Raw genomic sequence first — 12,709 nt, forward strand, 5'->3', positions numbered from 1 at the left:
TGGCTTTCTGGGCTGCCAGCACATGCTGCAGCCCACTCCTAGTCTGTCTGAATACATCTGTAGTCACATTAATAATATACCTGTAAAATATATAATACTGGCACAACCATGGTTTTCCAACATTCTACCTTATTTCGGTGCTGTGTCTCCATCTGTCTGCAAGCCGGCTTGCTCACCAAGCAGCCAAATTCTGGCAAGATAAATGCAACTTGTCTGTACTGATCCCCACAGGCTACAGAGTCCACTGAACTGTTAGTCCATGTGTCAGCACAGCTAACAAAGTAGCCCGTGTGCTCTTCCTGCGTGAAAAGTGTCAACTCCCTGTGTGAGAGGAGAGGACAAAAATCATGTTAAAACAGCCGGAGTTCAAGATTTTAAGAGTGCAATGCCAATACAAAGCGCTGTAAATCCCAGAGGCATCTTTAGCTATGGTAATATTTACATTCTTTAGGATAGGAAGCCGTGAGAAGAGAGAGATGTAGGAATATCCTTTTGTATGATTCAGTGAAACAATGTCCCTTTCAGCTTCGCTGATTGGAAACAGATGAGAAACTGGCAGCAAGCATGTGTGCATAAACCACAGTGACAACTTGCAAGAAAACTCAAAATGAGTCAACAACTGGCATTCAAAATAAGCTTTATTCTGCTCCCCAGTTAAGCCAACTTTGTAGATGGCCCAAATAACAGGAATGGTGTGTAGTTATTTCCTGTTCCAGAGAAATAGATGCATCAGTGGCTGTTTCCACAGCATTTTCTTAAAAAAGAAAAAAAAAAAAAAAAGAGAAAGAAAAGACAAAACCACAAAAAACCCCTACCCAAACCCATTTCTACATTCTTTTGTCAGGTAAGCTCTCCCCACCCACCCTCCCAAAAAAGAAATTACACAGTCATGCTTATTTTTGCAAGTACAGGGTCTCATAAGGTATATTAATACCGTGAATGAACCTACTCCATTTAAAACCAACCCAAAATGCAGTCATATTCTCTAGGGGAAAAACATATTTTAAAATTATTCTCTGCTCATATACACTTGTCTAGCGTAAAGGACTTTTCAGGTTAAAAAAAAACCAAAACAACCCACATTATTTCTAAAGTAGTAACAGCTGAAAGCATATGTTCTCAGAGAAAAAATAAACCAAGAAGAAAATAGCTAATACCAAAGGCACATTAATATGTGGAGGTTTGGAAAGCAATAAAACACACCTATTAAGATGTTAGAACTAGGAACTTAATCTGGTTTCTTGCTTCCAATAACAGCCAGGCTTTATGGACCACAATATGGCAAAAAAAAGATGGATATATGCTAAGCCAGTCCAAGTCTCCTACCTGCTGTTAGTTCTGGGGTCTCCCAAGTACTCAAAGCACGAGGCATTCCTCACCTTTAGCCTGTTCTTAATGGCAAATTACTGCTTACAGAACCATCTTACCACCAAAGAGGCAGGGTTTTGCGTAGCAAGATTCTGACCAGCAAGTATGCCCCAAGGCTTTCTAAGCCAGCACACCACGGTGCTGTATTAAAACCAAAAGCCAAAGTCTGAGGAGCTGCACAAGGAATACTGCCTCTGTTGTAGGTAGAGGGACAATGGCTTTGCCTGGCTGTATCAAAAGAAGCAACTTTCAAGGAGCTGTTTACAGCAACTGATGTAAGAAGCAATCCTAAGCCCTGCATGCTAGGCAGCAATGCTTTATCACACTACCTACAGAACTCAGCCAAAAGGCCAGACTGAGAAAGGCCACAGCAGGCCACTGCCAACTGCAGCTGCCTGTTCAGTTCTCACCTACGCCAAGACTGCGGCCCGACTGCTCATTGATATTATCTTTAAAACTGAAGTTCAAATTTATTTTTTTCCCCCCCTTTTCCAAAGCCAGACAGGCTTTTCATAGCAGCATCTTGACAACACTTTGTGAGGGATGGCTCATTGGTCCCGAAGTATTTGAAGGCCGCGTTCCAAACTCCAGGCGTTTCACTAACCTACAAACACAAACCAGAATTTAGTGCATTCAGTTGGACCACCTTCAGATTAGCTGGTCACTTCCAGAATGGACCACTCAGCTTGAGAAGTCAGCAGATAAAAGAATACCACCCTGAGCACTAAGCGAACCTGTTACTTAACTGGGCTGAGTTCCCACCCTAACACAGGGCTCCTTTTCCCCCCCAAGTAGTGAGAAGCTACCTTTTACAGGTGTGGAAATTTCAGTTCTAGCATTACAGTGGTAGATACATCATCAGCTGCACGGGTATGTAAATGTATGGATTTTGTGAGGTTTCTCCTCAGCCTGGGACAGCAAGTACAACGTGGAGCACTCGATCCACACAACTTCGGGCACTGGGTGACAGGGCAAACCAGTATTCCCAGCACAAGGTCTAGCTGAATAATTAAGTCTGGAACAAACTGCACTACAGGCACTTAATGTACAGAGAACCTAAAGAATGTACAGTACAGGACTGGCAGGGTTTAAGCAGACACTGAACTGCAATTTGCAATCACCTCACTGATTTTCCTTCATTTGTTTAGAAAAAGACAACCAGTTCAATTTTTCAGACAAATTTGTAAGTTGAGTCAGGTAGTTTCCTGTCAGCTGCTCCTTGGAAATGCATCTTAGCAACCATAAAGCATTCCAGTTGAGGGAACCCGTTATTTTCCAGTTATCCCATAAATAAGAACCTTAAGTCTGATAAATTAAGTCCCCATATGTCATAATGTTCCCAAGACATCGCTTGTACAAGAAAAATAAGCATAAATCAAATTGAAACGATAGGTGAGAGCTCTTCTGTCGTACTTTGTCCCATTTAAACACTGGGTTTATTATAAAATACATGTATTACACTTGCTTTGAATTTGTGGTTTTCAAAACTTCATTCCAGCTAGTCTTAGCATTTCAGCAGCTACTGATTCCAAATTTTAAACTGATCCAAGACATTCAAATCATAATCCTAAATAACTAAATTGCCTCTCTTTTGGAAAAAAAAAAAACAAACCCAAACCACACTTGTCTACCAAAACCTAAATTTAATACTAAGTACAACAGAGCCAGTCACTACGTTCTAACACCAACAGTTCCCACCAAGACCCGAGAGCAGAGAGCAGCACTCACCCTGTATCACACAGAGGCTGATGAGGACTCAGGCGTGTTTCAAGGACATCTCTGTTCATGTACATGGACACAGTGGTTCTGTTTGGAGACTGGTCATACACAAAGTTTCGGCAAGATGCAAGTTTGGACTCCAAAGCCTAATGTAAACACAGGTAAGCCAACTGTCAGGTACCACCCTTCTCTTTCACAAGATGGCATTGTGGCACACCAAAATGGCATCAAGAGTGTTTGGGCTTTTTGTTTTTGTTGTTTCTTTTGGAAAGAGTTGTTTAGTAGAGGTTAAGGAGTTGATGCTGTTCACCAGCAGGAAAACTAAATCTTCAGCTTCTTCAGGAAGATTGACATGTTTCTGACACACGTCACTTTTTAGATTACTAAATGTTCATTTGAGCTACCTGCTTCCCTAAACACATATTAGGTTGTATGTACTAGGTGGTACACCTGAGGGAACTGAGCCACAACACAACAACAACAAGATACCCTGCTCTCCATCACGTGTTCCCATCCCCGATCACTCCTCCTCTGCTGCTGGGTTACTCTTCAGCTGTATCAATTCTGCCACTCAGCCCATCACAAAGTCATGTAAATGCCTGTGCGAACACAGCACTGGGGTATAAAGGAGAAAACAGAAGGAAGTCATGGGTAACTTTCCCAGCATCAGCACTACCTTTAACATTGAACTACAGCCTGACGTTAGGCCTTGCTCAGAAGGCTACTGGACTCTTAAGGCAAACTTCACCAGAAGCCCTCTGGACAGCAGGCATCAGCCTTCCTTGGGAGCAGACCCCTTCTCAATTTACTCATGCCAATATATTTGTTCTGCACATTTGCTTTCAGAAATCTGTAGATCAGAGCAGGGTCCATCTCTATTTGGGGGTTGGTGAGAAGCATACAAAGTCCAGACCGAATTCCAACACCACGTCTGGCTAACCAGGGACCAGGATACTCTTTCCAGTCTCCCCTGAGCAGCAGCACAGATTGTGCTGGCTGCAGTTTCAGCCAGCCCTACCTTTCCAAGAGCATTGTCTAGCAGATAACCACTCACCCCCACTTTTCGCAGCAAGTCTCCCACGATGTTAAGAGCAGATATTCTTGCAGCAGGAGTGAGAGGGGTTGCACAGTAACTGTCCTCGAGACCTGCAAGGCAGGTTAAAGAAGGATACTTTAGTCATCACAATAAAAAAATTAAAAGAGCTTTGACACTGGAAGTCAAAAGACAGCCTGACATACACAGCAGAGGAAACATCAGTATCTTCATCTTTGTATCTCACCTCCAGATCTTTCATATCCATTAGGAACATGGAGCACTGTCTCCCTAAGACAGCCCAAGTTACACCATCCTAAGCTAAAGTCTCTAGATATGCTGTGGCTTGGGTTTCTGTCTCCCTGAGACAGCCCAAGTTACACCATCTAGATATGCTGTGGCTTGGGTTTCTTGAGATGTGTTCTACCAGCCTACTCCACACCTCTCCCACTGCAGTGGGACCAGAGGGATGTGTCCTCAGAGAGGACCATCATCTCACATTTTACTACAAATCTTCAAGTCCTTCCACTTTTACAGAAGCATTAATTCCTCACACAAAGCACAGAGACAGCCCAAGTTACACCATCTAGATATGCTGTGGCTTGGGTTTCTTGAGATGTGTTCTACCAGCCTACTCCACACCTCTCCCACTGCAGTGGGACCAGAGGGATGTGTCCTCAGAGAGGACCATCATCTCACATTTTACTACAAATCTTCAAGTCCTTCCACTTTTACAGAAGCATTAATTCCTCACACAAAGCACATAATTTTAGGTTAAGCATACTGAAGCCCACAATCAAACTCTGTTAGCGCTCAGAGCTAGAATATCAAATCAGAATGTGACAGTACAACTCCCTGCATTTACACAAACACATGAACACAATTACACAGATTTCTGGCTTTTTAAGCAAGAAGGTGATGGAGGAAGAGTTAGAGGTTTGAAATACTGAAATAAGTAATCGCAAAACATAAGTAAGTCATATTATTGACATGAAAACAGAGATAGTAATTTGTATAGACAGCTAGGATGATTTGTCAGTGTCCTGCTGCTCCACAGTAAAAAAAAGCCTCTCAAAGAGCACCTACTCTCACAGAGAAGTCAAAGTAACATAAGTGTGACATTAAGGATCACACTGAATTTTTTTTAAATCCTTCCCCTACGTTAGCCCAACATCTCTGGGACAGTTGTGAACTAATAGTAAATTCCCAACAGTCCCTCACAATTATTATTACTGGACAGGTAAAGTGAAATGGAAATGAACAGCCTATGAATACTGAGACCTCAGTGAATAGATTTATTTAACCAAACCTCTCAACTCTGCTCCCTTCTTCTCACTCCTCTTTTAGCCAGAAATTATAGTGAAAACAAAAGCATTAAATAGCATTTCTGTGCTAGTTCCCTGCCAGTTACCTCTCCGGAATGTCATAGGGGTGGATATGTTGGTATTGGGTGCCCGGTGTCCCGAGGGAGTTGAAGGCACAGATAAGGATGCTTGAACTGCAGTGTCTGTTCTTTCTGTTTCCAGGGTAGCTCGTATCGGTGTTTTGGGTTTCTCCTGTTTCTGCTGCACTGCGAGCTCCTGCCGTAGATCTAGGGAAGCAGCAGCACAGAGCAAGCGTTTAGAGCATGTATCCACCAAGATAAAAAGAGGCGAGATAGTTTTGCTCAAGAGATTGTTCCCCTTGTGGGGGTGAGGTCATTATCCTTGTAAAGATTGCTCTGGGCATACCTTCAAAATCCAGATGATTACTAGAGGCTTTTCTAGGATTGTGGCGCAAGATGGTTTTGTAGCATTAGTTGAGTTGTTATTATCTGGCTTTAATTTTCAGACCCTTTCACAAGGCTCCCTTTGAGACAGGGAATTAACTCCTTTCCAGAAGTTACAGGCTGATAAGCACAGGCACATTAAGACTGAGGTGAGGCAACTTGGCACACCTTGGCTACATTCCAGCTCCCTGACAGGTTGAGATCCTACCTATTGTACCCTCTCCTCTTTCACCCTGGTTTCCACATGAAGGAAACCTGAGCTGAGGCCACGTAGAAGCCAGACCATCACCTAGCCAAGGGACAGGGCTCTTGTGTCCCACAGCCTGGCTGTAGCTTATGAAAACCACCCAAGGGCACAAAATCTGAGCAGATCTGAAAATAGGGGGTTTTGCAGCTCCGTGGTCTTGCTTCACACCCAGCCTTATTGACAAATATCAAAAAGCTAGCACATAAGGCTACTGAAACCTAACAGAGTGAGTCACAACCCTCCCGTTTTACTGACCCGTTAGTGTTTCATTGACTCCACTTTTCACAGGCCAGGGAACAATGAGGTCCAGGGTTATTATAGTTGAGCTGCAAGGGTTACAGGAAGCCAGACCAGCACACGCCCCAGCTGGACTGGCTCTTCTTAACTCCCTAAGGCCCTGAAGCATCACCACAGACTCTGAAAAGGCTGGAACAGACTTTTGTTTCTGAGAGCTGCTCTGGAACAAGGTCAGGGGTTCAAGGAGTTGGGGGGGGGGGGGGGAAGGGAGGAGTTTTGAAGCTTCCTCATTTGCTTATACATTTCAGATAGCAGACTTAAAAAGATGCAAACTTAAAAGCCACACATTAGGATAAATGGAGAGGACTGAACAGCTACAGACCAGGAAAGGAGAAAGGGACACATACAAGTAATTTCTCTCTAACCTCTAGCTTCGTCTTTCAGGCGCTGCACAGACTCCAGAAGGTTTTCTTTCTCATCCAGCTCACTCTCCAGAAAAGCATTTCTTTCAATAGCCTGGTTTAAACGCTGTTCAAAATCCTCCAGAGACATTATAGTGGCTCTGAAAAAGAGTGCACAAGATGTCACTAACAGACCCTTCGAGCACATAGAGGAACTCCCTCTCTCACAAAAAGAGGAATAATGTTGTGGTTTTGTTTGTTTTCCTTTGGTTTTGTTATTTTTTTTTATTTTAGCTTTAAGACAGAAAACAGTGCAGTGGGGGGAGTAGAAGGGGAATACCAAATTATCTCGTGCTAACAAGCACAGCATCACAAACAGCTCAGCAACACCATGCTCGCAGGACAAAACAGAGGTGGAAAAAGAAAACACAGAAGGTGGGTCACCTTTTTGCTCTTTCCAAGTCATCGTTTGCTTGCTCGAGTTCTCGAATGTATTTCTGAAGTTCATCTTTAATAGCTTTTGTCTGCGCCAAGTCATCTTCCAGTGCAGAGATTTGTCTATATCCTTCTGAATGCTGCATTTCAATCTTTTCCTAATCAAAGGTAAATCACACCGCATATCAGGGACTTCACAACTCACATTCTCTTTCTATGGCGCTGTCTGAGACCCTTTAAAGGCAGACACTGAAATTCTTTGAGAAATATCACCTTACATATGGTAAAATGCCAAGAAAGCCAATTGCTCACATACTTCTGGGCTGCCAGCAGACAAGAGCTCTTCCTGTCACTCCTTATCAAACAAAGGTGCTGGGGTGCCATTCCCAATCTCCACAGCACAGGGCCATTCCCTGCTCTCCCACACAGCAAGACTCAGCATAATTTCTGAGCCCAAAGAGCTTTAGCAACACATAGAGCAAGACATAACAGAAGCCACTTATTTTCAGCTCTAATAAGTCAGGAAGTACTTAGGAGATGAACCAGAAAATTATATCCAAGTGTGACAGTGTTACATACTGCTGTGGAACCAGCAGGATTCTGCACAGCCCCTGTGGTTTTATTAGCCCAAAGGAGGTTCAGAGCTCTAGATCACAACACATTTCAGATGCAGTTATACAACATGCTTTGGATGTGAACCCAATTTTATCTCCTCTTATGGCACGTACACAAGGGCACACTGAAGAGAGGCACAGGTGGGGAGGAAGGCTTAGCTTCTCCAAATTTTCTCTCTCCTGCTATTGCTGCTATATGCAGAGTCAGCCCCACATCATGTGGGGCTTCACATGATGAAGCTGTGTGAAAGCTTCACAGCACACCGTCTACCTCAATGCTTCACACTCCATCACCTTGCTATCAGATCACTTCAACATGCCAGAGATTTCTTTGAAATTCCAAGATTGCCATATAAGTAGCATTCCTCAAGCGCTTTCTCCATCCAGACTTTATGTACAACACACCTGAAGTCACTGAAAACAAATCCATGCACTGGCATTTGAAAACCATGGCATCTAGTCTAGCATGACTGAGATCTGAAGACATATTTCAGCACATGAAATGCACAGACAAGGAGGAGGGAAGGAGATCTCCATTCTGAATTAAGAAATTCTTACTGGACTATAGTGTGGTGACACTGCTGTAATTCCTGATCTCTGAAACATAACTACATGCTGAATTTAAGAGCCCTCAAGCTCTAAGAGGCAGATTACTTGCAAGTAGTTTTACAGGACTCTCTAAACAAACCCTCCAAAGTGTTATTTTAATTTATGTTTAGGCTGTGTGAACTCTGGTTGCTGGGGAGGGGGGCAAGCACACACTGGTAAGCTCAATGCCACAAGCTGGGTGGGCCTGGCAGAGTTCACCAGCGCTGGCCTGGATGCAGACACCAACCCCTGATGGGCTCAGTTAACACTGTTGCTCAATAGCTTCACGAGTTCAATGCTTTGCTCTTGAACTGATTCAGATAAAAGACCAGAACTGCAAGGTTTGAGTCTTTGTTTTTAGCCAATTGTAATAAACTATCAGCTGATCTGGCCATCAATGGGGTCTCTGTTCCTTCACTGCAGGCTGTCACTGCAGTTTCAGGCTGTGTGAATGGCCAATTGTTAAAAGGTTCATTTTAAGCAGAATATGTTTTAATAAAGTTATCTACTGTGAAGAATAAGATTTTTCTACAATATATTTGCCCTCCACTTTCTGAGGCTATATGTTGCTTCCTACTATATTCATTCTTAACTGCTTTGGCTGGTTCATGGTCCTCTCCTCCCATCCTAGCTCCTCTAAAGAAAACCATCCACACCCTCCTTATTTACATAAACTGCAGGCTTTATTTTTGTCAAACCTATGCCTTCTCCCCAAACTCTTCAGATTTCATGGGTTTATATGGCAACATGGAACAGTAGACCAATACTCCATACAACATGCAGAGCGTTTAACACTGCTAAGTGCTAACACAACAAGATCAGTGCAACATAACAATACAATGAACCAACCCTTGGAAGTTTTGCTATCAGAAAGCTGGGGGGGGTCACCAAGTTGGTGCTAGAGGGACAGGACATCTGCCTGTAACAGAAGACTACTTCCTTAAAACAGTACTCTGGACAACAGTTTAGACAAAAGGCATTGCAAACCTGGATTAATCCAGTGATTAATCACTTACACAAATACCTTCACTCCCATTAGCTCATGATTGAATCCAATTGAATGGAAGTGTAATTAAATTAATCTCTGCTTCCAGAGATATTGACCTAACCCTACAAAACACAGTGTAGTGTTTCTTGGGTGACTGTAACTCACCTTTAAGTAAGAGGTCAACAGGATCAAACTTTAAAAAGGCACACTAATTTCAGTGACTTTTTTCTCAAGTTAAAGAAAACTTACCAGTATTTCTAAACCTGTCAACCAGCACAGGGGACTCTTTAATGAGACAGTAATGAGACTGAAGTGAGGCAGACTCTTCACTCTTCATGCTCTAGATAGCTTCATTATTTCTTAAGCCACTCTGGTAAGAAGCTCCATCTCAATAATTTCATATCCCTTATGTTTTATGATTATGGATGGCAATGCTTTTCAGCTGGTTCTTCGCTTCACAGAAGGCAAACCAAGGGTAAAGAGGATGAATTATTTTTCCCCTCAAGCACAGGCACACTCGGTAACAAAACTGGGACTGAAACTCTTTTATGCCCCCTTGGTTCTAGGTGTTACTCACCAGCTGCTAGTTCCCAGCTTATCTGGAATGCCAGATAATAGATACACAACTATGTAAAAAGAGTTTAAAACTACCGAGTTTTCTTATGCAGTGCAAGGAACATGGCTGGAATGTTTCTATTTTGATTGTTCTGCAGTGTTATCTGCATCTGCACAATACAGACAGTAAAAAAGCTATAAATAAAAGCACTAAGTAGACAGCAGAAGAATAAACAGCAGCTCTGTTAATTTCATGTGTATGCTCCACTCTACTGCAACCTATTTTCTCCTGTCTCAAATCTGTCCTGACATACAGCCACAACCTGCAAACAGGGGTTCAGCAACATTACCAAAGTATCCAGCGCCCTCAAAGCAGACAACAGATTGTATTGCTTAATTTTCCGAGATATTTTTCCCCACCCCCAGTTTTCTGTTCAATTCCTTTGTAATGCTGAAGGTCCCTTCAGGCAGGCTGAATCTGCACACGCACATCTCCTTTGTGCTTAGGATGTACAGACACTGTATGCATCATCTACTCTTACCTTAAGTGACTCCAGTTCCATTCGCAGACGATTGTTCTCTGACAGAAGGTCTCTATTTCTGGACTCTGTTTGCTGCAGCTGAGTCTCCAGTTCAGCTTCATACTCTCGACTCCCTTCCTGGAATTCATGCAATTCCTCCTGGGTATTCTCAGCACTAGAGAGCAATGACAGCAACAGAACTCATGAGGAAAGAAAAAAAATCTCTTGTACACCCAGGGTAAAAAAATAAACAAAACTGTCCTTTTAACACAGAAGGCTCTATGCCCTTCTCCAACATACATATTCAACAGAAGAGAGGACCATATGCAAATGTTTCCCCATCAAGCATGGAAAGCCACCCCATAGCAAACTGGTAAACAAATTTAAAAAGCTCAAATAAATAGAAAAATCCTAAAGTCTGTCTTCACACTATAGGCATTGAGGATATCTGGAGTCTCCTTAGCTTGTATATGCAGATGGCAATGGACAATATATGTTCTGTTATTCAATTCAATTAATTTGGAAATATGAACAAAGTCATTTTTTATAAGCAATAGAAAGTGAGAAAAAGAGAAGGATGAAAGGAAAGTTATTACATTCTTAACATTCTACTGAAATAATTCTCCAGCAAGCTACACAAGCACCACTGAAATGTCTGAAGACTTGGTCTAACAACAGACCCACTAATAGCATCTAAAAAGTTTGGATCTTTTCTCATCTTTTCCTGCACTTAGAGCGAAGCACTGAGCTAAAGGGAAGAGCAAAGCATGTCCTTTCTCAGCCAGGGCTCCTCCTCCATCTACATGCTGTCAATCCATTCTTGATCCACAGAGAGATTTAAAGAGTGAACAGCAGCATCTCTCTCTCCCTGCAATGGTCTGGATCATCCACCCCCAACCAGGTTCTGCAGTGAGGAATGAAGCCACTGCCTTACCACTGCTTATATTTCATAGCCAACTCTTTCCAGTATCTGGTTTCCTCTTCCTCTGAGCTGAAGTGATGTCCTTCTGAGACTTCCATGATGAATCCTCAAAGTTTAAAACTCCTGTTTCATTTTTTCCCCTCTGGAAAATTAAAGGATCAAGCATAAGAACTAATGCAGTGAGCTACTTCAGGACTCTGCTGCAGAGCAGAGCACCCCAGGAAAGGACCCAGGAAGTCACTGCACACCTGGAGACCAAACTCAAGACCAGCTTTGACAGCACTCTGTTGGATATATCATCGGTGTGAAAGAGCAATCTGGTCCCTTTCCCCAGTTCTCCCAAGGCTGCTGCATGCTTTTGCCACATCCCCAGCAGTGAGCACCTTCCCTACCCTCCAAGTATACAGCACAGGGCACCAATCCACCAGTTTCAGCTGCAGCTGTACCAACCACACCGAACACAAGTGAAAGAGGCACATCTCGGGCACAACTTCAGCTCCAAAGAGAGTCCAATTAGGGTCGATTTCAACAACCTTAAAGACACCATGAAATTAAAGAGAAACTTCAAAGAGAACAGGTAAGGTGCTCAAGACACTAATTTCCTTTGTTAACATTTCCTAAGTTTTTTATGGACCTAACTGCTTGACACACGAAAAATTCTGCCTAGGTCAACATGGGAAAGCTACCTGACTTTCAGCCTAAACCATCACAATCCACGTATAGCTGACAGCCATAATATATCTGGATACCTGAAAGTGCCATGGGAGCTCCAGAAATTCCCAGGGAAGTGAGGATAAAAGCTTCACAGATGTTTTAGTGGGATACCACCTGTCTGGACTCAGTATACAGACAGAATGCAGCAAGCCAGTGCGCAATCCAGCCTATCCAGATGTCTCTGTGCCAGCATAAACCCCGACACAGGACATAGTCCCAAATGGGAATGACAAGTGCAAGAGCTTCAGGAGCATCAATTGGTCACTCCCACTTGAAGACTTGAGTATCTGGACACCACAGTTAAATAAATGCCCTCTGACGTGCATGATACGCTCTAACAAACAGGTCACTAGCAAATATAATTTTGTATGAGTTAGTCTTGACAACACAGAAACATCAAACCCAAAGTTCTGGATAAGCTGCCCATGGGCAATGCTGGGTCAAGTGAAGCTTCCACACAGACATTATCAATTTAATAGAATCATAGAATGGTTTGGGTTGGTAGGGCCCTTAAAGACCATCTAGTTCCAACCCCCCTGCCATGGGCAGGGACACCTTCCACTAGACCAGGTTGCTCAAAGCCACATCCAGTCTGGCCT

At 43.1% G+C, this 12,709-nt stretch overlaps 1 protein-coding gene across 1 annotated transcript; it reads right to left on the bottom strand.

Moving 5' to 3' along the window:
• Positions 1-1,874: 1,874 nt before the first annotated feature.
• On the bottom strand, positions 1,875-11,539 carry NDE1 (nudE neurodevelopment protein 1). Its single transcript, XM_010149720.1, has 8 exons — positions 11,409-11,539; positions 10,496-10,649; positions 7,218-7,366; positions 6,798-6,934; positions 5,532-5,711; positions 4,142-4,233; positions 3,097-3,233; positions 1,875-1,972 (listed from the first exon to the last, which is right to left on the bottom strand). Exons 1-8 carry the CDS (start codon positions 11,492-11,494, stop codon positions 1,879-1,881), a joined length of 1,029 nt encoding a protein of 342 aa, XP_010148022.1. The 5' UTR covers positions 11,495-11,539; the 3' UTR covers positions 1,875-1,878.
• Positions 11,540-12,709: the final 1,170 nt, after the last annotated feature.

Source organism: Eurypyga helias, unplaced genomic scaffold (assembly GCF_000690775.1).
Source record: "Eurypyga helias isolate BGI_N326 unplaced genomic scaffold, ASM69077v1 scaffold9714, whole genome shotgun sequence".
Taxonomy (NCBI): Eukaryota; Metazoa; Chordata; class Aves; order Eurypygiformes; family Eurypygidae; genus Eurypyga; species Eurypyga helias.